The following is a 25357-nucleotide window of genomic DNA, read 5'->3' on the forward strand; positions in this document are numbered from 1 at the left end:
TGTGTGCATACGTAGAAAAAGGGATAGAGAAGTGTGTGTACATGTGTACATATTAGGAAAAGAGAGATATTTAGGTATCTTTCTTACCTGAGGCAAAAATTATAAAGTGTTCTGAATTCACAAGTATCTTGAATAGATATCTATCCTGTTGCTTGAGGGAATGAGACATAAAAGCTCCAAGAAACAAGCAAAGTTAATGAAACTGTGCCAAATTCTCTGCTGGAGTAATTTCATTAGAGGTAACTGCAGCTGCCCCCACATACATAGCTGAGAAGGCTACTTGAATGACGAAGAGAGAAGAGGGAGTCAGCCTAAATGTGTGGTTTCAAATTGTATTTTTCACTGTCAGCACAAATTGTAATTGCAACATAGGGCAATTTTTATTAATTACGCACTTCAGAATTAGCTTATAAGTATGTATTGCCCTGCATTTCACGGTTTTTAAATGAGCGTCTTCAGGATTGTTCTGATACATGTATTAACTACAAAGTATGCCTTATGTCAAATAAATGTACTATTTTCTCCCTGACTTGTTTTATCTCTTCTTTTTCCCCTTTACTTCTGTAAAAATAATTTATAAAACAACTAAATTCACAGTCTTCATCATTTTATAGTTGCTTTCGGTGTAGTAGTTTCCTTCAAGTCATAAAGCAAATTGTTCTTACAGAGCATGAAACAACAATTTAATTAACCTTATTAAAGTTTTAAAGGAGATATTCACCACGGCTTAAATCCATTCCAGAACACAGGCACCTCTGTATGTCTGTATGCAGCATTTGGGGATCACTAGCATACAGAAATGACAGATTTGTTCACTCATAACAGCAAGAACTTAAAACCTCCAAGCATAGGAGTATCTTATGGTGACATACACAAAATTAACTCAGTTCTGGCATCTGTGAGCCAGCCTGAAGTCAGGCCAAAGTGGTAGCAGCTTTTCAAAATTAGATGTTTCCCTGCAACCAGCCTTGGAGATGCAACCCAACAGTTAATCTTTGAGGCTTAATCTGTGCAGAAGAGAGTCAAAGAGAAGATTTTGGGGCCAGATGGCTGATGACCCCCTTCAGTGGGCTACAGGAATCATCTGGTGGATGTGAAGAATGGAGCAGCAGCTGGCCACAGCTCTGGTCTTCCACCATCCCAAAGGCTGCTCCTAATGGACAGTTTCTCTGTTTTACAGAGCTACCAGTTAGCATAAAATAAAGTTGCAATTATGAAAACAAGAAACTGCAGCTAGGACTGAGATGTAATCTACTGTTCTTTATGCTTCTCAGTCTAGTTCAGTTCATTCTGAATTAATTTTTGTGTATAGTGGCAGAGCTTAAAGAGAGGAGTGAAAAGTACACTTCATTGAATACCTTACCTTACGCCTCCTACTTGAAACAGCTATTTAGGAAACACGGGCTGGAATTGGAACTTCTGCCTTTTTGCTTCTAAATTAACATTGAAATTCAAACACTTTTTTCTCAGTCTTTATTATATACAACGCAGAAGAGAAAGTAATCTCTGCTCAGCTCTCTGAGTGCAAACTATGCAAACATTTCTCTTCAGGCAATGACCTTTCATGTGAATTCCAGGCTGATAGAGGTACCTCCCTGCAGACCTGAATAAGACAATTAAATATCAAGATTTGTGTTCTATTCCTGTCCCCAACAACTCTCCCTAGCTACTCCCAGGAAATGTTTAACGAAGCATGATGATTTTTGGCAGCATTTGTTCATTGGACAGGGTTGCTTCAGCTCCCAATCTGAGGTGCCTAACTCTCCCCATGGGCTCAAGAGCAAGCACAGACACCTAACACAGGCTTTGAATACCATCCAGGAGCCAGGCACACAATGTTTTTGTCAGACATTTCAGCACGTTATTGCTTTGTTGTATTAGCCCTCACTTTGTAATATTGTTGTGCATTCCAGCATATAACATATAGCAAGTAGCATCATTCATTGGTAAATTGTCTGTTGAAGCTCATCCAGTATAAATTAATAAAAAGTTTTCAGGTATTAATGTTAGAGACCTTTGCACATGATTGTGCCACTGCATGTTAGCCATTATCTAGTTTGCTAGTGGACTGAGAACAACTTAAGTTCTCAAATCACAGCTCATTAGTTACCACAGGTATCTGTCACTCAACTGCAATGATCTGTCCTTTATCCTAGAGCTAGCAGGGCCTGGGAAAGTGTGCAACTATGAGGATGCTTGAGTGAGAATTTAATGTTGCTACAGAAAGCTAATCCAATCTATCCAGACATAAAATGCATTCATTCTTGTTGCTTTTAAGCTGAGCTACTAGTGCATCTACCTAAGAATACTTTGAAAACATATTCTTGTTCCAGTTCTTATTTCTTGCTCTAAGGTAAATACGTTATAGGCATATTTTTTTTCTATTTAATGAGAGATATGTGTGTTTCCACTGCCTGCTTAAGTGCATTAAAAAAGCCATGGTATGTGGCTACCAGGGTTATACGGTATGTAAACCAGACTGTGAAAAGTGACTGTATTCCTACCCAATGGTTAAAGGTACAAAAGAACCATGGGAACCTCGCTCTAGCCTTTATTTTTGGCTTTAGTAAAACAAATGCTACTTCTTTATTTGTCAAATTACTATCTGTTACAGTTTGAACTTTCCTTAAGCTTTACTCTCCTAATGAAGTTTAATCTGCCTCTGGCTTGAAGCAAAAGAGCATTGTGTGTTCGTGTGTAGGCAGTGTGAATGTGGTTTTGCAGAAAAGGAAGTCTTCTGAATGTTAGGGGCTAAAATCAATGGAAAATGGAAGCCAGCCTATTGCCCTTGTTTTTCCAGCTGTCAAATTTTACTCTAATAAAGTAGATGATAGTATTTCTTTACAACCCCATTACGTTTTCCTAAGCAAACTGACAATACCATTCACTGTTCTGTGAACGCAATCTCCATAATTTATGCTATTCTTCTGTGAGAAATACTCTGAACACTTGTGTGTAGAAAAAGGAACCTTTCAGCAATGTGTTCAGAGGCCCAAACATCTTTTCTACTTTATTTTACTTTTTAACTTGGGCAGGGGACTAGATACAGAAGGGAGAAAATATGAATCAAATTGGAGGAGACAGTAAGTGTGAAGAATTGTCAGAGCAATGCACATTTTAGCCTGGCAAAATAGTATACAGTCTCTTAAGGAGCTTAGAAATAAATAACAATAGATTTTATAGAAAGAGAAGGACATTAAAGAGATCAACTCTATGAAATCCTTCTATAATTATACTATTTGAAAGGCAGACAAATTGGGGATGGGGGAAGGGTGCAGAAAGCAGGAACTTCTTCGCTACATGAGACGATCTGTGATTTCACATAGGATCTTCATCTATTAAGCTTGTATCTACACAGCAGATCATCAGCTTTCTGACCCATGGTTTTATAATGTGTGAAAATTTCTCAAATGTGTTGCACTGTTTAAGATTCAGCAGGTGTAGCTATTAACAGGAGTAAACATCAGAGTAGGAAGAAAAACTTTGGAGCTATAGAAATTTGAATTTGTATTTGTAGAGAATACAATTACCCCCTCAGTACATATATGGTCCTCATAACTCAGGTATTTGCAAGTCTCAGAGTCACTAATAAATTTTATTTTTCCAACACCCCTGTGAATAAAGAGGCAGCATTAGCACAAATGGCCACATAGGTACTAGCAGTATTAAAAAGTTTATAAACCTTTCTAGGTATCTCATGTTTCTTATGAAACCTTGTTGAGATTCTTTTCATTAAAGACACTCTGTAGCTGAGCATTTTGTTCTTCTTTTAATTTTGAAAAATCTTTATTTGATTTTGACGCTGCATAATCAAACTCAAACTGGTAAGGCTGGCATTTGGATTTTACTTTTTCCCTTCCTTTAAAGATTTGAGATGCTGGGAGAAATGATCCTACTCTCAGTCTGTTTCAGAAGAATCTTATTATTATCATCATAATGGAAAAAAGGCAGCTTTAATCAGTTAGGTATGACATATTTAATTGACTGCAGGAGAGACAGTAATGAATTACTGCTTCCAATCCACCCCCATATTATTCCCACTGACTAACACAAGCGTTAGCACTGCTCTGCTGAAAAAGCAAGTATTTTGCTTTTGATTTCACCTTCTCTTCTGAACTGTAGAGCAACATTCCCTCAATTAGGAAAATTAAATATTCTTAAATGTGAAAATATTAACTAACTGTATGACACAGCACAATTACAGAGAAGGTCTGTTTCTTTAACCTTTGTCTGAACTTGTAAATTACTGATTTCTTTTTGTGGTAGTTGCTTGACATGCCTCATTTCAGTTGCTGCCAGTTGTCATAAGATGGCAAAGTACACAAAAATTTTTCATTCTGCATCCACCAGACAAACCTCAACAAAAAGCTTGGGTGCAGTCGTGTGGGGTAGTGGCTAAAGAGAAAAGGAAAAAACAAACCTGCAAACCAACCCTGTCTCTATAAATAATACAAAGTGGCAATTACTGGCATGGGCAGTGAAGAAGGGACGGCAGCAAACGTTTACCCTTTTCATCATTGCCAAGGGAGCAGCCAGGCCTGTCCTGGGATGTGTTAAGTGCCACCCTGTTAATGCATCCACACTTCCATGGACTTTGAAACTTCTGAACTGGATAAACGCTTCATGCTGAAGTTGGGACGTAAGAAAAAATTGTAAAAAAATGTAAAAAAAGAGAAAATCCCTCTAATCTTTTTTTGTTTTCATTCTAACTTTCATTAGGAAGTTGAATACTCTCTTACACTTGAAAAAAAAATCATTGAACACTGTCATGTATCACTTTGTTCATAATCACCTTCTTTTAGGGATTAGATGCAGATTTTTAATTGAAATACTGAACCCATTGGAAAATATGATCATGATCCAAAGCTCAGTAACATCAGTGGACTTCAGAAGAATTTATGTTTTGTTCTGTTTTTTTCCCCCAGAAAATGAAATGTCTTTTTAGTTGTTGTTTCCTTTTGTTTTGCCAAAACCAAATGGAAACATGTAAGGCAGAGAAAGACTGCTGCAGTGCAAGCTATATGTTGTGGATAAACCTCTGTGGACCATTTTAAAATTAAAATGCATCTGCTCAAAGTGTATGGAGACACAGACATGAATACAGATTTTTTTTTTTTTTTAAATTTGTACCATAAGTTTTGTAACACAAAATTCTGTAACACAATCTTACTTTAATTTGTGTGTAACATCTGTAAAATTGGACTCAGAATAAAAGCTGGAAGAAACAGCCTTTCCATGTCCTTTTTCTCCTTAAGAGTTTCCTTTGGTTTTGACATTTTGGCTTGCTCGTTTCTGAGGTCTCATTCTATCTAGACTGCCCTGGTTATGCTGGAACAGCAGTTTGCTGTTGTTGTAACCCTGACTTACCAGTAAATTAAAAAAAAAAATCATAATAAAAAAAACTTGCAAGACTTAGTCTTGCATTCTGGATCACTGTTGCATGCCACTATCTAGCCAAAATCACACCAGGGGCCTCTTCCCAGTGCTAAATACTAGGGCAGAATGTCAGGTGGGCTATGTACATGGAAGCAAAAATTCTTAATCCTGTAACATCATTTACATTAATTATGGTCTACAAGCAGACCAGCACTAAATCTGTTATTCCCTTTACCTTGCTTTCAGCCTCTTTTTTCACGTGCAGGAGGACATAAGGCAGAGAAGGTGTGGCAGCTGGGCAAACAGAGGCAGCATATTTTGCTATGAACTGTGACCCCCAAATCCTAGAGCAATATTTGTGGAAAAGAACAATTGCTTTATCCAAGAACAATCTTGTTGGTATTTTCTATCAATAAAGAAATCATCAAAGGATTTTTTTTCCTAACTTAATTTAGAAGGAAAAGAGTTTTATTTGTTCTTCAAAAAATATCTTCGTCTCGTCTAGTCTTTTTTATCATTGGCATTTATTATAGTAGATAACAGCTGCTGAGAGCCTTCAATCACAGAGCTTTTGAAGGCTGATGGAAGCATCAAGATAATATTTCCAATGGCTCTGGGATCTGAACCCACATCCTCAGGATTAAGGCAGATCAAATGAAAATGAATACCTCTTTACTGACAAAATCCACCTATCCTTTACCACACAGAGAATGAATTTGTCTGCACAAAGTAGAGTCTAAAGCACCGAACTGAGATCTTTTCTATCTTATTATTCATATACAAGCTATTTTGCTCCTATTTTGGTATTACCAAAATGACACAATGCTTTGGCTTCCCCTAATGACAAGAATTAATGCCCAAAATGTAAATTAATAGGGAACTGGTAATGGATACACAGGCTTTTCCTTTTAAACTGCTTATAGGAATTGAGTTATGGTCAGGAATCAAAAGGTATCCACAGAAAGCTACAGGGAAACTTCTCTAAAAATGGCTGGCAGGAGAGTTCCTCATGATATCATGATATCCAGCCTCAAGAAAAAAACTGCCATGGGACACAACACTCACATTTGTTCACACTCTGTGGAAAAAAAACTCAATAGTTGACTCTAACCCCCCTGGAGCCAATGAAATCCTCCTTTTTCTTCCCAAACTGGACACTGAAACAACTTAATAGTCATTAAGTACATAGACAGATATATGGTTCTGATTCTGATCTTAGTTTTAAAGTGGCTGAATGATGAACTATTTTAATATGAACGGAGTCAGACTCTGTTCATATTATAGGCAGAGATGAGCCTGAAGAGGGGTGAAGAGATGGTGAGCAGTAACTGAAGTGAGCAGCTCACCATTAGAATGGAAGAATCACTTTCCAAGACTAAAAATAAGCCAAAGAACAAATAAGGTTTCTGGAGCACATGGCATACATGGAGAGATGAGGGAACTGGGTTTGCTCAGTTTTAAGAAGCAAAGGGAAAGGGGAAACCTTATTGCTGTGTACAGTGACCTACTGGGAGGCTACTGGAACACTGACATTAAAAGGTGGGATTTCCACCCTTGGAGTTATTCAGGACTGAAGTGGACATGTCTCAGAGCAACCTGATCAATCAGACCTGCTTTGAGCAGGATGTTGGCTGGAGGCCCCTTCCAACCCATGTGATTCTGTGATTCTATGGAAGACAGGAAAAATATAGTGTTTTTGTTAAATACTGTCAGTAAGAGACCATTACAGCCTTTCAGAGAGGTTAAAGACAGTTTCCCTAAGTCTGTACAGCCTAACAATCAATACACTTTTAATGACTTTTTCAAATATTCAAAATAATACAGTATCAATCACATGACTGAAAAGAACAAGCTCAGAAGCACGCATCATATTACTAGTTTTTTGTATGCTGGCTGTGCAAGCATGTATGTGTGCGTGTATGTGCATTTACCTTTAAAGAACAGAGCTCAAGCTTGCAAACTCAGCCACTGAAAAGAAAGAAAATACCATAGCTTGGGCAAATTTAGGATGGTATGCATATGAAACAGGACGTGGCCAGGTAGTTTAGAATTTTTTACTCTGGACTTTGCCATTTTAATATCATTTTTGCAAACTTTATTTGCTATACATCTGCCATACATCAGATAACATAAAACTTGCCCAGAACTAGACATATATACCTCCACAAACACAGTATGTACTGTAGAAGTCTGCTTTATCTGTTCTATGTAACATTATACACATGTACAGATACAAACTTTGAAAACAAACTAGAACCAGATGTCACCACAAGTAAAGATCTAGCATCTGTTCTGAGACCAAATGTATACTGTGAAATTTGGTCAGAAATGTCATTTATATAATTTAAACTTAATTTTAATTCGGTATTAAAGGAGTTCGATAGAATTTTTAAAATAAATAAATAAATTCTGCACCTGTAAATTTAGTTACATTTTGCACACTTCATCATAATGTGTAGTAATTTACTCACCATATTATGAATGAGCTCAGTTTAACAACAAGAAGGCAATCTCTTTTTCTTAAACAAGAGAACTAAGGAGATTATGTACAGAAAATACAGATAGAATCATCTGACATTGCTTTCATATCATTTCATGTAATGCTGCATTATCTAGGATTTCTGCCATTCCTTAGAAGAGGAATTTTTGTATTTTACTGTGGAGCTACAGACAGCCCATTTTTTTCCCTTCCACACCAGGGAAATCGATTGTATTAAACTGTAAGAAAACAATTTACACAACATGCAAGGTTTCAAGCTTGGAAACCCACACTTTAGGGACAATAATTTGCAGTAGGCATCTAAATAAAAATTCCTGATGTTGAGTGTTTATAGCTTCTATTGTGAACACAAGCTGCTAGGCCATTTGGGACAGATTTCTAACCTTTTTGAGAAAAGCTAACTTTCTTCTTCAGAATTGCTTTAGTAGATAAGCTATGCCGGAAACATTGCCAAAATAGATACCAACGTCTTAATACTCACATCTGCTGATCGCTGATAAAATCATAGAACCACAAAGCACCCAGGTTGGAAAGGACATCTGAAGGTTATGTCAGCCAAAATCCTGCTCAAAAGAGGGCTAGCTGCTGAAGTGAGATGGGTTTGCACAGGACCTCATCTAGCTGTTCGAATACCTGGAGTGATGGAGAGTCCATTGCTTCCCTGTACAACCTGTTTCAATGTCTCACTATGCTCAGGGTGAAAAAAATAAAAAGAAAGGAAAAAAGTCCTACCATCTAAACAGAATTTGTATTGCTAAAACTTGAGACCTTTGCCTTTTGTCCTGTCGCTGTGCACTTCTGAGAAGAGTCTGGCTCTGCCCTCTCTGTGCTCTCCCCATCAAAGAGTTGAAGACAGCCACGAGATGCCCCTTAGCCCTCCCTTCTCCAGGCTGAAGAAACTCAGCTGCCTCGGCCTCTCCTCGTCTGCCACATGCTCCAGCATCCATAACCGCTTAGTGGCCCTTCAGTGGGCTTCTTCCATTTCACCAGCACCTCTTATGCTGGGAGGGCCCAAAACTGGACACAGCAATCTCTTTCCCTGATCTTCTCTCAACAAATCAAAACAAATAAATTGTCATGATTGCAGAAAACTTTAACATATAAATGACACAGTAGGCTAGAACCATGCTCAATTGCTGTGTAGAAAATTAATATTTTGCCTCCTAACTGAGCCTAAAGAGAATACACACGTGTACTTTCTTCAACATGAGAAGATCTGGTATCAGATCTGAAGTCAGCTTCAAAGGAGCTGGAGATTACCTCTAGAGCAGACATTATGGCTGAATGTTGTCATACAATGTGAGCTGGGGTGGAGTAACTTCATCCCAACTCCTTGTGCCTTTTAGTAATCTCTACAAGATCCTTTCACCTCTTGCTGACTGCTACATCACCCCCATACTCTCCACAGATAAACAGTTGCTTTCTTGAAAGGGCCTTTTAGAGAAAAAATGTCCCACAATCTGCTATTTCTCTCTCACACATTTCCACATAGTACTCATACCTATCAACCAAGAATTAGACACACTTTGAACAAAACTCATTTTCAGCTGCTCAGCAAACAGGTTGGGGCTATCACAGAGCAGAAAAAATAAGCAAAGGGAACAGTAAACAGTGAGTGGCCACCTTGTTTGTTCAGAGTGCTGTGGTTTATTGATGTTACACACAATCTCAAGTTTAGTTGATCTTAGATGTTAGATGTTTTCTCTCACATCCAACCTGATCTGAAAGACAGTTTTCTCTGGCTGGCTAGGGAAGCTTTCAACAGCCATAAGCAAGCCATAAACCCCTCCCAATGCCATTGTCCCCTCGTGTAGAGAGACAATAACCTTAAAGCAAAGGTCCTTCACAGTCACCACCCATAGAGAAAAGAAAAATCTTATCTTCTTGCCTGTTGGACAAGTCCACTTAGACTTCTTTCACCTCTTTAAGGACAAGATAAGGGAGGAACTGAGTATCCAAGGAGAAGGACAGGCTGCCTCATAACCAGCATTCAGTGCCTGACTCCAATACCAATACCAATACTAATACCAATAAAAACACACTCAATAGAAGCACAAATATAATAATAATAATAACAATGGAGAGGCATCTCATCACAGTACCACAGTGCTGCATGTATCTGGAGTGCTCTGACAAGGGAAAGTTCTTTGGCAATGACACCCTGAGAATCTGGAATGAAATGTATCTTTTTTGAAATAGCAAATGGAAATTAAGTCATCATCTGTGGCAGATTCCTGTATCTGCAAACAAATCCAACTCAAGAAAGGTTGTGTTTAAAAAAAAAAATAACCTGAAATATTTAATTGTGTTAGACCCCCACCCCCCCAACACATCTATGGAAATTACCACAGTAGGTATGAAACCTGCCCGAGTATTGATTCAGCTGGCACAACCTTCCTCTATAAAACACTCTTCAGAGCTCCTGCATCAGGGTGGTCTGCTCTCCCCAGCTGCTGGGGAGATGTTGAATTCCTGTGCTTGGCCCTCTCCCCCACTGCCTGCTTTTTTTGAAGTGGACACAGCAGCAGCTTTAACTAGTCCAGTTGCATATATACACACAAATGCATCAAGACTCATGTTCTTTCTCTTCTATAAGCACCATGCTAGTGCTTCATGAACTCACTGCTCATCTTCAGGTTGCTGGAGCTGGAGGAAGAATTCATTGGCTAAGGAAGCACATACTGTCCAAGCAAAGATGCTCCTGTGTCATGAAGGAAAAGATGGGATCAGATAAAAAACTGTTTTTGTTGGATCTGACTGGTGGGCCAAACCATGCTGGCCAAGTTTGTAAGTCTTCTCCTTGCTTCACTTTCTGAACAGCGTTAGTGCAGATAGTGGTATACCTGACCACATCTGAAAGTTTCAAACTATTTTTGCAATTTTATGCAGTTTTGCCACTTCAGGCACAGACATTTTCAGCTGCCTGTGTGAGCTTAAGAACACATTTACCTGAGTTCAGGAAACAGTAGAGAAGGAACTTGAAGAAACATCCAATGAAATAAGAATCATGGACATTTGATTCTTCTCCTACTTTACTTTTGAAAATAATGTTTGAAAAAGTCTTATGTTTGCAAGTATCCGTAAGAAAAACAAGGTTTCTACCAGAGAAATGAATGGCTGACACATTTTAAAGGGACTTATCAAAGCTATAAAGATGGTAAGTTACTAAATCAGAGGGAATGGCTTTACAGGCATATTCATTTTCATATTTTATATCCATGTATGCACAGCTTTATTTCCTTAACGCAAACCACAATAAAACACCTCATGAGGGCTTTAAACTCTTTTGTCTTTGCTGTAGGTTTGTCTGCTTTAGGGAAAAAAAAAAAAAGATGGTGCATTATTTTCAACAGTGGCAGGAAGTGGGTTTTTAGCCGAATCAGCTTAAAAAATTCCAGCTGTGTTCACGTTGAAGACATCGAAAAGTCTAAGCCCAGGATCAGCTCTCCATGCCAACTAAATCCTTTTCAGGCCTCAAAAAGTAAATTTTTGAAAAAATGCCAAGGCTCTCCTTGAAAATAACATCTTAATTGGTTGATATTAAAAAAAACCAGAAAGTGCCATTCTGAAGATGCAAGTGCTCACATTTTTGTATACTAATTTGATATCGTGCCTTGTAAGAGCACTCAACATATTAACACAGAGACTATCTCAGAAAACTGCAATGACAGGCATGCAGGCTGGTTATTTCAGACAAGGAGGAATTTCTAAGAACTGTAGACACTAAATGTGTTACAAACCATCCTGTGCCATTGAAATGCACCAGAAAGGCCAAAGTGTGTGACAGTGTTTGCCCCAAGGAAAACACCATGCTTCATTCCCTGGCTGGCTATGGCTCAGTAGAGGAAAAGGAAACTCCACTCTTGTCTTCTGAGATCAGCAGGTGTTTTAAAGGAGCTTCTGTATCAGTTTTAGGTTCACACCTAGTAAAATGTTTGGGATCAAAAAGCAGAAAACGCAGGCGTACAGGTGGCCCTCTTGCCACCAGGCAGAAAGAGGGGACCTAAGAGATGGAGGAGGATGGAAACAGATCCCCGCTTGGCGCAGCAGGCGAATCCTCTCCCAGCCTACGTCGCCCTCCCAGGTGCCGTTACACAATAGGTATGAGGCTCTGGAACTTGAGGGCCAGCAGGACGAAGATACGGACAGTGATCCATCCAAGGGGCTGACTAGGGGGAACCAATCAGCCCCATGCATTACAACGGCCACTGGTAAGAAAAAAAGAAGGGTAATTGTCATAGGCGACTCCCTTCTGAGGGGAACAGAGGGCCCGATATGCCGACCGGACCCATCCCATAGGGAAGTCTGCTGCCTCCCTGGGGCAAGGATAAGAGACATTACTAGGAAGCTCCTTAGGCTGGTATTTAAAAGAGACATTACTAGGAAGACATTCCTAGAGATATTACTAGGAAGCTCCCTGGAGGTATTTAAAAGATGGGTAGACGTGGCGCTTGAGGACATGGTTTAGTGGTGGACGTGGCAGTGACAGGTTACTGGTTGAACCTGATGATCTTAAGGGTCTTTTCCAACCTTAACAATTCTATGATTCTATGATTCTATATTGGTGTATGTATTATACAGTGTTTCAAATACACATGCCTTTTTGCATTAAAAATAAATTACTGCAGGATTATGAATACATCTGTCCTACTATACTTCCCTCTTTGCTTCCTCTTACACTATTAATTTTTGTGTGCACATATACCGTATTTATCTTCTCCTTCTGCTGTTCAAAACTTTGCATTCTTGGTCTGTTACATGAGAAGGAAAGAAAACGAACCTCGTCATTCCCAGCCATTGAACTGAATGAGCGATCAGACACTTGCCTCATATATTTCCCTTATCCCTGTAAATCTAACTCTGCAGCTCCTTTAAGCTGGGAGACTGAGCGATATAGCCTGATTTATACTGATGTTAAAAGAAGCCAAATATTTGCCCAATTTAATTGATTCTGGGCTGACAGAAATTGATTTATTCTGCATAACTTGAAGCTTTTAAAAGCAAATGTATTTTTCATTAAGAATGGTAAAGGGAAATGGTATTAAGCAAAAGAAAAAAATTGTAAGAAATAACAACAAATGATCAGAAAAACAGGTGACTGAGAAAGCCTATTACTCTCAGGGAGGGATTTACAACACCTTGTTTTTTTCCGTTGCATTTGCAAAGCAATATAGGAACTATGAAATTGCAAAGGAAATACTAAAAGGAAACAATAGTTGAGACAATAGATAGCTGAAAGTGACTTTTAATATGTCACACATTTACAGTGTAATTCTAAAGCAAAGTACTTTTTCTTCATTTCAGAATGCCAGTCTGACCCTCTTAATGGCTGAAAGTGATGCCTTTAATTAAAGAATTTGGCTTCAGCTTAATTTTTTTTTATTATTATTTTTTTTTAATAAAATTAACTGCCAAGACACATTTTTTTCCCATTAAGCAACTTGGCAATCCAGGGTGATTGCGATGTCTCCTCATCCACATTCTAGAAGATAATATTTGTGAGGCAATCATTTATCCCAGAGCAGTGAGTAAGATTAAGCAGAACAGTTCAAAAGTCTGGGTATTCATTCCAAACTATTTCTAAATGTTGCATTTCACAAAATCATATTTGCATTTGAAATTTGTACTAGAAATAAAAACTTCTCATAAAAATAGGATGTGTTTTAAATGAAGTATTTACTTAAAGCCCCCAAATAAAAATAAAAAAAAAAACAAAACAAAACCAAAGCCATTCTTTCTTCCCCAGGATTACCGATGTCATTAAAAATGTCATATCACACTCCTGAGATGGTGGCCAAATTAAGTGACCAAATTAAGAATGAAGACCTCAGCCCTGAAAGGTGCTCATAGACCAAATTCTAAGCTTGTGGTGATTTGAGGGTATTCACACACCAGGTCTGAAATCCATTTTCTCTCTCTAACAACACACAGAGTTCCTAATAGACCTTGCATTTCTTGGCACTCCCTCATTGAACTCACTGGAATTGTGTACTGGTGAAATGCTGTTCCAGAGATTTTTCTATCAAGATGGTGTGATGGGGGGGTTCCAGAAAAAAGTTTTTTTTTTTTCAGATAATGATGCCATGGGCTACAGTTTCTTGTAGACAAGATGTAAGATGGTAGCAGGACATTTCTTTAAAATGTTGTCTCCTGTTCCTACCACTGTCTTGGAATATAAAATAATTATTTTAAGGTCATTAGTTAAAAATATTTATACTGTTTTTCTGAAAATAACCTAGGTATAATCTAGGGTATTAATTGTGGTAATCGAGGAGCCTTTGTAGCATTCACTTTTTTCATAACTGATTTACTGGGTGAGAGTAGCAGTTGGGAATATCCCAAATACTAGCTGCTGTACAAAGGGACAGGAAACATAACCTCCATCAACCTTATCCACACAAGAAGCAAGAGGCTTTTCCTCAAGGAGAGGTAGTTAGCCTTATATTCACAAGGATAAGAAGAAAAATTAAATTCTCTAAAGGGCATGATAGTCCCAGCTCCAGAGTGGTTTCATGGGAGAGGCAAAGCTATCACTCCTTATCTTCCTTCCACTGTGAGACCAGAGTCTTAGCTTCAGTAAACCAGTAAGCAGGATTTCTGCTTCCAGGAAGAAGCCATATCAATGGCGGATGAAGTAATGATGCAAATGCAATTGTATCAAGTTTGCATTGAATAAGGATGAAGGTATGAAGGGAAGAGAGGAGGGACAGACGGTGTAAACCCTCCATTAATCACCATCGTTCACTTCATTACTGGAAACATGCACTTGATTTGCACACTTCACAGTAAGATAGAAGATCCAACATCACACTGATTCACACAGGTAATGGAGTATTTTTCACTCTTCAGTTGCATCCCTGAGACCCCAACGCTGTAATTGGATGAACTAGGGAAAACACACCAGCCTTCTTTTAACCTGGTGTCTGCTGCAGCCATTGACATCTGAATGTAAGATGAGAAGGCACACTGTGAATCAGCAAACTGTGTCCCTACGACAAAGGCCTTTCCCTGAGAAAGAGTGCCTAGTCTTTTTATTGTGGAGTGTTATTGAGAACACTGAAAGTCAGCACCAAAAAGAACAAAATACACATGTTGAGGAAACAGCCGGTTCAAATGACAGGATAAGGTCTTGGTCTACGTATTTATTCATGGCAGGATCTCAGTCAACGCACTTCAATAAAATGAGTAATTATTGTGAGTCACGTCACTAATTACATCTGAAACACAAAAAGGCTTGTGCTGCACTACATATCAAAGTGTACTGTGAACTCATGCAGTATGAAAATGGCTCACAGAGAAGCTCTTGTTACTGGTACTCCAACAGTCCTGAAAAAGATACGGTATTAGAAATGTCTATGCCATTTTTCTCTCATCGCATTTCTTTAAACATAAAAGAAGATGTGTTGTACAATAATGGCAATATAACTGCCTATGTAGGGACTTCAGCCTTTGCCTTGGACAGGCAACACAAGGGAGAATTGTAATGAGAGAGCAGTGGAATTGTCCAAGATAAGCTGCTTTCTTCTGTGACAAGTGGAGAGAGCTAAGATGTGTCGAATCTGTCAAAATGTTCTAAGATAAAGTTTGATTTTTCCATACCAAAATAAAAATAAATGAGATGGTTCAGATACAGGTCAAATTGACTGACTTGGGGAACAGAAAGAGATTAAAGGAAGTAAGTAATCTCTTAGATAACAGATCTACTTTTTATCGTGCAAGAAACACTCAAGTCTTCTCAAACTTCTCAAACTTCTTAAAATTTGGATGAGTTCTTCATCCAAGAGTATAATTAAATTTATAAGTTTTTCCTCTAAATTTGGGGCCTGATAATTAACTACCTTGAAGACCATGTACTTATTTGTGCTTTCCTATGAGGGTACCTCTTGTAGTAACTTCAGAGAACAAAGAATGAACAAACATCGCCTCTGACTTCAGCTTTATTGCATGATCATTTTCATAACTGAAGTCACAGCACATGGCACAATCTAACTTTAAATGCAGAAACAATACATGAAATCCTCCTCTCCCGTACACTCATGTCAACAATAATGACAGTGAAGCCAACTCAGTGACACTGCCACTGAACAACAGTGAGGTGAAAATAAGCAGATTCAATGCCATTTGGCAGGTGGGACCTCTACCCATGGAACTCTAGAAAGAGTACTGAGCTTTTTACAGAATGCTTCCTTTAATATCTGTTTGATTTTTTTTTTTTACATTTAACTCATAGCCTATTCAAGTAATTCAATTTCTGTACAAGTAAGATTTATTGCATTATGTGTGTGCTTATTTTAACAACAGAGTAAAAAAAAAAGACAAAGCAAGAAAAAACATCCATATACAGAGAAGGTAAAGTCTAAAAATGACCCCCAAAGACTTCAATTTGTAAATTAGGTATTTAAGAACAACAAAAGTTGTAAATTCGACCGAATGCAAAAATATCAACTTCACTACTAAAGATAAGAAAGAGCTTTATTTTTAGTTGACAGTATTCAAAAGTGAGTTAAGTTTTTAGATCTCCAGTGTGAGACAATTGAAGGGGAAGAACTTTCACATGGTTGGTGTTCAACGCTTTATAAATTAGTATTATTTAAGGTCCATGAAGCTGTGAAAGCCACAAATCAGTTAGTTTTGAGAAAATCTGACCCACAATTTGCTGAAAATTATGCAACTATATAAACACTTGAGATTTCTGTATGAGTTCCGCATATAAACAAAAATAAAACCATGGTTCTCTTTTCTCTCTCTTTTTCTTTTCTCTTTTTTTTCTCTCTTTCTTTTTCTTTAAATGCTTTACCTCTACTTCATTTTGCAAGTAGCTTTCATTCCATGGACACCACCAAAGATCCAATCAACTATTTGAGCATAAACCGTTGCCTACTAGACTGTCATCAGCACAAAGTCTCCCAAATAATAAATGAACTTTTTATTAACTGTGGTAACATTAACATTACAATGAGGGATTGTTTAAAAACAAGTTGTACTGCTGTTGCTCAAGAGCTCAAAGAAAATGGTTCTCAGTTCCTTTATTTTTCCTTGAGGGTAACCACAGGGGTTGCATTAAATCTTTTAAAATATGTTGACAGTTGAATAAGTGCTGCTGTTGCTCTGGTGACATTTTATGCTTTTTAATTGTCATTAATGAAGCTGACTGATACTTTCTTAAAAGTGCTTTACGTGTTCTAGTAATTTTATGACAAAAAGAGGAACAAAACCGTCTGCAAATTAGCCTTGATCCACTTCTCATATGGAATTTTCACTGGAGACAATGGGAGAATCTGCATGGGAAATATCTGCTTGACCAGACATTTTAGGTAGGAATGCATGAAATGTTCCCAGTAAACTGTGAAATTATCACTTGGTTGTGCACCTCCATATAAATGTAAAGCTCAAAGATTTGTTTGAGTGTATTTTCAAAAATAAGTACTGGAACTGCTTTGACTGATTCAGAACCTGATGTTAAAATGGTATGGCCCAACATTTTAGGGTTGCAGTAAAACCCAAAACCTAACTGTGAGTTGGAATGAAATGAAAGTCTGACACTACCCTGGAGTCTAATAACTCCTTATTTTGGTAATACTCCCACTGGATTTGAGAAAGGTTTTGCCCCTGTAAAAGCTGAAGGATACAGCTCCCAATTATCTGTTCAGGAACGCGCAGTAACAAGGAGGAATGCATGCAGCTTGAGAAACAGCAGGCACTATACTTGATTGTTCATAAACAGATAAGGTAAGTCTTTTGCTATGGGGAGAAAATAAACTATGGTGCTTTAAATTATGATGGGTGATTTAAGTAGATTAAGGAAGATCTATTCTGGGGACAAGGAGCCAGAAGAGGTAAGAGGAGGGAGGATGGTATACTAATAGTGTAGGGAGGTGTGTCAAGTTGCTTCCCCCATCCCAGGTTCCCTGGCTCTTACATGCTCCATGGTAACACAGTAGATGATTTCCTAACACTGCTGCAGCTGCTGCACCACAGCCTTCACATCTCTGCAATTTCAGAACTAGAAAACGCTGGAGCCACCTTTCTTTCTTCATCTACGGTGGCTCTTCAAGTGTAGATGTTGTACAAATACTGATGGTCCGAGCCATCACAGTTGAACAGGACAACTAGGTTATGACAAATCATCCCAATCAAACTGAGAACCCCTTCATCTAATTCTCTGTAGGCCTAGTGTCATGTATATCCACATATACCTGTGCAAAGCATGCAGTTCAGCTCCAGCCTGGCCTTTTCTTTCATCAGAGTAAATTGTTATACAAGGTGCAAAACAATAGAAATTGGGTCTCGGGGTTCTGTATGGCACTGCAATTTTCAAGACGCTCAGGGTGCAGACAGCAGTAAGTCCCACACTCACGTCAGGCACACAGTTAACAATCTCAGCTAAGTCATGAACTACATTTTAATTAGACAAGGGGCCAGGCTTTTTATTTCAAAAATAGAAACTAGGGTTGCAGTCCTTCATCCATTGAAGTTAATTGCAAAATCCCTATTATCAGGCTCTTGAGGTATTACCCAGGCTTACTTTTTAATTACATTTGATTCTTAATGAAGTAGATGGCAAAGAGAAAAGCAGCCCATGATTCAAGCGATTCGCATTTTTATCTTTCCTGACGAACAACAGAATAGGTCAAGATACTTGCTGGATTTTCCCATGAGAAATGCTGCGAAGTGAATAAGCTCAATTGACTTGATCCTGAAGAAGCAGGTTAGCTTTGAAAAGCATCACTCATTTTCTCCTCCTGTATACATTCTACCCCCAAAACTTATGCAATGTAGTTATAGACACCAAGCCAAGTCCAATTCAGAACTTGAAAAATATCATGTAAGTATCCTAAGCTTGAATGACTTGTCGTTATTGTCTAATGTCATTTAAAACATAAGGAGTCCTAATTATAGTTTTATTTTCAAATGATGCACTTCAAAAGAGTGACAATTCTCCACAAAAACTGACAACTTCTCAGGGCAGGGCGACAGCCAATAACTTCATATTTCTACATGATTTAAAAACAATAAGCTATGAAGAAACTTATGCAGAAAGAGTATGTTATCACACTTGGCAAGAAAACAATACAAAGTTTCACCTTTTCCTCCTATATCAGTACCCATGTAAATAAATGAAGATTTATAGAACAGACATTCATACTACAGGTGGGGCCATTACCTTGTAAATACACAACAACCTGCAAACTCTTTTCACATAATGAAGGCTGTTTCTTACCATCTGGAAATCGGGCTTAAAAATAAAATTACTGTTTTTATATTCTATGCAAAGCTCAGCCCTTTATTTCAGACATTACTTGTCATATTATAAAATGCATAGCTAATTTCTTACTTTTGTGGCTTTGAAAGATCCACTAAAAAAATCAAGGACTTTAAAATGCAGGGTTTTTTTTAAAGGTTGAATGTTGAGATAAGTATTAGAGAAAGTAAAATGTTCATTTTAAGAGAATCAGATAGTATTGCAAGGCCCTGGTGACACCTCCTTTCCCCTAAATTTCACTGAGGCTAGACACTCCCAGTTTTACCCATTCAAAGCATCACTTCAAAAATCAAGGAGAGGACACAAGGCATGCAACTACTGTACATGACATTGCAGAAGCGAGCTGTAATCGAGGCAGCCCAGCAGGGTTACAGTCAGGAACCGAAGAGCTGAGGTCGTGTCCCCAGTGCTGGCGCAGGCTGGCAGAGCTCTTGGGGCCCAAGAACTTCACCAGAGGAAGGGGTTGCTGTGACATAAAACTGTCATAACCCCTTTTAAATGAAGAAGGGATAACCTCCTTTCAGAGAGGGACAGAGAAAATATGGTTTCAATTCACCCAGCCATTATTTTTTCTAAATCCCTAGGTTTGGGGTTTTTGGGGGGCGGTTCTGTGTTTCAGACTTGCAGGATACCTGTGATGAGCCAAGTAACAAAACACAAATCTCCTGAGTCCAGGTTAAACCCCCTCATTATAATTCTTTCCCATTCACAAAGTTGAATACCATAAAGCCTGAACACTTCCTACTTTATGCTCATGCCAGAGATCAGGGAAAGCCCAGATTACTTTCAAGGCCACCATGGACACAATGTGGAAATCTGAATCAGCCTGTTTTGCGTAACTGTGACAAACCTGCAGGTGTAATACACAACCACAGCCAAACTTGCTTCTATGTTGAGTTGTGCTGAATCAGTACCATCTACATTAAGTAAGTGTTACTTAAGCAAGGCAAAGAAATTCACTCGTACTTCTTCGTTGGCAGTTCCCTCTTGGAATGCAATTTCTACTACTGCTTTTACTGGAACCATGCCAGTTTACACCTATCAAGTACTGCACTCATAACTTTAGGGCCCTATACTCTACAATATACAATATCTTGTAATTGTTCAGTCTGCTGGTTGGTATTTGTGGAAGGTCTAACTTGGCTGGTCTCCTTCCAGATGTCTCTCAGACTCAAGGGTACATAGTTATGATCAATGCGGCAAATAGCCGTTTGAGATACTTACTAGTTATGATTATTTTTAAAGTGATCCAGACTATCCAGAGCACACAGTATATTCCCATGGCAGGACATGGCAGTTGCAGGGCATCCCTGCACTCATGAACCATACAAACCATCCTAAAGCAGACAGTATTGGTGCAGGGAGTAGCAAGTCCTCATGACTCAAAGACAATTGCAGAAAAGGCAGAAGGCTGAAGAAAGCCAGTGCCCCTATTATTTAGTGACAGACAACTTCTGTTCAAATTTAACAGAACCAGTAAGCCCACACATATTCTGAAGTAGTGGCTAAAATCAGCATTTAAGACAGGGATTAATACTGGAAGAATAATCTCCCTTACTATTAAAGTAATACTGAGGTAATTGCAGTAATAAGGTAGTGTTCATCGCTTCAGAAGTAAATGCACGTTTCTTTTGAAGATAATAATTTTGATCGCTTGCTTACAGCATGCAGGCATCAGTGACTGCTACATGCTCTGTCCATCTGACACATTGTACAAAGTACACAAGGAATGATACTTTGTCAAAGGACTCTGTGTCTTGCTAACTATCTTGGTAAACCTTCAGGCAGCCTCATTTTCAGAGTATAAAGTGTCTCAGTTGGGCATCAAATGAAAGCAACTCAAATCATTAATAACTTCCACTACCTGCCGTGTGCCTCACGTGCTATCACCTTTCCAAAACAAGGTTAAGGATAAGAAAGAAAACCTTTAGTTGTTAGTAAGTCATAATAACTTTCAACATCCAGAGAAGGTATTATTAATTATGTACCTATAGCTACAGTAGCAATGAACTTCAGGTAAAAATCAAGTTTAGGCTGACAGGTACCTCAGCAACACAAACCAAAAATAATAATTGTGGATGCAGATCAAAAAGCCAATTTCGACTCAGTTATTGAATTTAAAGGGAAGGAGAAAATGTTCAATCATAACATTTGCTTAAGAATGTTTATCTTCTTTCTTACCATTGAATGTTAAAAACACTCTTGCTTGAGGCTGGGAAGATCCTTTTACACTGCTAAAGTAAATAAATATCCCAATCAACACGTGCAGTGCAAGAAATGCCATCTCTTCAGATTTGCAACTTAATATCCAAGAAACGAAACCTGAAAGACAGAGATATCACATTACTGTTGTTATACAATTTTGCGGAGCAAAAACAACACTACAGAAAGATCTGTGTTAGAAAGCTCTTCCAGCTGAAGCCATAATATATGATAATGTGAAAAAGGTACAGCACTTCTGTTTTTCCTTTGTAGATCTGAAAATGGTTTTCTCCAGTGGTCTCCTGTGCTGGCACAAAAGGAGCTCTCTGCCTGTTAGTATGAACCAACAGAGCCTGAGTTTTGGCTAAGGCAGACTACAGCATTAGCTTCAGTTTATTTAAATAAGGACAATTCCACCTGCTGGAAAAATAATTATACTAAATGTCAAGGCAGAGCAAAGCAAGGACAGGAGATAAAGTTTCACGAATAAAAAGCTGGCTGATATTTTTAGACTTCTCTCCTTACTTTAAATCATATTTGATCTCCCTCTCATGTTTTGGGGGGGCAGGTTTGGACTGTTGGTTGGTTGTTTTTGTTTTTTTTTTTTTAACATTTGAAATCAAAGGTGCTTGGAAATGAGCTTTAAGTTTTAGTATGTTGAGTTCTCTAATAGCCCTCTGGATCTCTTTTTAAGATGAAATCCTGATTATGTACGTCACTAATTTCAAAACCATTGAAACCAAAAGTATTTCAACATGCTTGAAACTGTTAGTCAACATTTGCTTTTTGCGCCAGCTGCTTTCAGGATACTTACCTGCTCTCGTAGACTTCTACAGAGCACTAAGAACACCCAGTGTTGGACAGTGCATTACACTTGATACTTCTGCTACTCCTCCTGCATATCTGCTGAATCTACATTCATTTTATAAGGTTTAGCTGCTGAGAAGACTGAGTTCCTCAGAGCATCAAAAAACATTCCAAAACAAATCTGCAGCTTTTCTTAGCTCAGGTAGGGCTTGAGCTCACTGGAAACAGTGGTACTTTCCTATCAATTCCAATGGACTTTGAACCAGACCCATAAAACCCAGCAGACCTTAGAAGCTGAATATTGCATATCTATAATGCTCCTAAACTGCATCTCTCCAAAAACTGTGAATTTCAAATTTAATTTCACCTACAATAACAACTTTCTTCTTCAGCTCAGCTGCAAAAGAAGTGAGAATAAAACACACCCTCATTTTAGGCCCATTCGACTTCCCTCCTTATATATAATTTTTTTCTTTTTGTCATCAACAGCTCTTCTACTGGATACCACTTATTGGTTAATCAGGCGATACATTTGATTCTATGGTAACTGGAAGCACTTTGAAAGATACAACCCCTACAGCTAGAAGATAGCATTAAAGGCTACACATTTATTTCATGAAGGGTTTTGTTGCCTGTGCAATCATCTTACACTTCTTTACCTCAGCTCTGCTCTAGCACTACAGTCCCTCCAGTGGAAGCCAGTATTTCTACATGCTTGTTCAGTCGGTCCCTCTGAGATTCACACCTGTCCTAAAAGAACCGGCTGTAACCACCACAGTATGGCGGGAACCAGCTGTCAGACAGGGATGACTTCAGGTCAACACCAATTTGGGCTGGATCCACACCACTGACTTAGCGGTAAAAGCCCCGTATCTCATTACTACCTCTGTCATTCCCCATCCACTCACTGTAAATCGTTTTGAAAGGCTTCTCTCTGCATGAGAACTTCAAACTAAGTTGGGAGTGGGATGGAGAGCATGCGAGCGAGCGCACAGCTCTGTAGCACACTCTGAACTCTCCTTCATGATTTGCTCTAGAGTACTGAGAAATGCATGAAGATGAAGTAATGGTACAATTCTGCTAATTGACAAAAACACCAGTATCAGAAATTTGCCAGCTACAGATCTGGTCTACAGGAGAAACATATCCATTCTGGCCCAGTTCCAAATCATCTCTAAGGGTTTGTTAACTAATAAAATTATAATTGCAGAGTTTTTGCCAAGAATAATTTTTAAACAGGCTACAAGAACACTAGTATTAATGCTGTTTTGTAGGCTTTAAATTTAAAACCTTGTGACTAGCCCATGGGATATGCTTTAACTTACCCCTCTTCTAAGAAACAAATGCCATTAAATGCTGATAAAATTTCTTTGTCAGGCCAAAACAAATAGCCAATCATACTGAACATGTGATTTAACAGATGCAATGGGATTAGTATATTACAGTAGTAGCACTATGCTTTCTTTGCAATAGAGATAAAAAGTCAGAGGAACAAGTGTGTGGCTTTCTCTCTTCCCTTAAATGATATTGTAGGAAATAATAACAAAAAAAAAAAAAAAAACCTTTCAGCACTCTTTCCCTCCCACTCTCATGCCTCCTGCCAATTCTAGTGCAATCAGTTAGAGGAGTGAAACATTGCTACGTTTCATTGCTCAAATTGCAGATCTTCACTGTTAGCACAGGAGTGACAGGCAAGTATAAGATTCAAATTCTGAGCTGCATGGTTCCTACCCAGCTGTTAGACAGATAAATAATAAATGCATATGGTGCCAAAAAGGTACATCAGGGTGTCTGACATGTGAGTTACCTGATGGAAATAGGTTTCATTTCAGAGATTTACATACCTGGTAACTGAACACAAGCTCATTGCAGGTTTGAATCTCAGTTTGGGCTTATATCCCAGTTCTGAATTTATCTCAGTAAGTCATGATACTATATTCAGCATGTCCTGCGCACATGATCTCTGCTGACAACCCACAGACCTAAAACCTTGCAAGTACTTTTAAAGAATCTTTTAGGACAGAAAAAAACCCATGTCTAATTACATTTCTGCTCTTATGCCCTACTCTAACTGTAAACAAACCGGCAAACCACTACTAAAGTGAAGTGGTAAAGTTTTCCTGCCACGGAGGTAGCTTTCAGCATGCTGTATTGCTTTCAGAAAGTATTATATAGCTTTGCTGTAAAGTGCTGTGCAGGTGTCATCCGCTACAGGCTGAGTCCTACCCTTAAATCCTGTAAGAAAAATCATTCAGCAGAAGAAAGGGAAGAAAGAAAGGGAAAAAAACCAACCCCGCCAAACACAGACTATGCTAATCTGGAAAATATTGCTTTAACTATCTGTGAACAGTAGGAAAATTCAACCATCAAACACATTTCACATCTATTACAGCAAAGAAAGAGAACTTTCAGTTATGCTTACCCAGCTATTGGAGGAACCAGTAATACAGATTTCTATCTGGTTTCTATCAGTTTATGGGCTCCACTCCTGTTACCAGAACATTTTAATTCCAAACCTGGCTCATTGTGGGGGGAAGAATAAAAAAATAAAGAAAAGTCTCTCTTCCCGGTGGCTGCAAAGGTACTCCCGGCTCCCTTGTAAAATAATCCTTATAGCTGGACTCCTAAGGCACCAGGAGCGCTTCTCCCCAGCCCTCAATTAAGCACCTAGGAGTGAATGGAAAGTGGCCGGGCGGTGACGGTGAAGGCTTTGGTTTCCAGTTACAGGCGCTGCCCTGCCCTCGCCGCCGCCGCGCTAGCGAGGCGAGGCACCGCGGCCTCCGGTGCATCATTAGCTGAGCAAACAGGGGCTGGAGCTCATAAATAATGGCGAGGCCACACCCCGCCGAGCGCCGCGGCCGCCCGGCCCGGCTCGGCCCGGCCCGCCCCAGGCAGCGCGGGGCCGCCGGCTCCGCTCGGCAGCACGGAGCGCCCGCGGGCGCGCAGGGCGCAGCCTGCCCGCAGCCTGCCCGCGCAGGACTCCGCTGCGCGGGGTAGGGGGGCACAATGCAATCGAAGGCTTTTTAGGGGAACAGTCCCTCCCCGCCCCCCCCCGGCTTGGCCCCGAGGGGGGTTCAGCGGCCGGTAGCCTCCGACGCCATCCGCGCAGTTTGCGCGCCCGCGGGGCTCGCTGGAGGAGGGAGGGAAACTCGCCAGGAAAGTTTCTGTCCCCTCCGTGCGGGGCGTACCGTGGCTCCGAGCGCGCCCCG

At 39.2% G+C, this 25357-nt stretch overlaps 1 protein-coding gene across 1 annotated transcript in view; it reads right to left on the reverse strand.

The window, feature by feature from the left end:
- The window catches only part of SEMA3C (semaphorin 3C), a 122987-nt gene extending 98360 nt beyond the window's left edge, over window positions 1-24627 (reverse strand). Inside the window, exons 1-2 of the mRNA XM_082309115.1 lie at window positions 24571-24627; window positions 21321-21461 (exon numbers count right to left, since the gene is read on the reverse strand). Of these exons, the coding sequence (XP_082165241.1) occupies window positions 21321-21423 (103 nt within the window). The 5' untranslated portion in view covers window positions 21424-21461; window positions 24571-24627. The remainder of the gene's footprint in view (window positions 1-21320; window positions 21462-24570) is intronic.
- Between the last annotated feature and the right edge of the window lie 730 nt (window positions 24628-25357).

This window comes from Platalea leucorodia (assembly GCF_965183815.1).
Source record: "Platalea leucorodia genome assembly, chromosome: 4".
NCBI classification, from domain to species: domain Eukaryota; kingdom Metazoa; phylum Chordata; class Aves; order Pelecaniformes; family Threskiornithidae; genus Platalea; species Platalea leucorodia.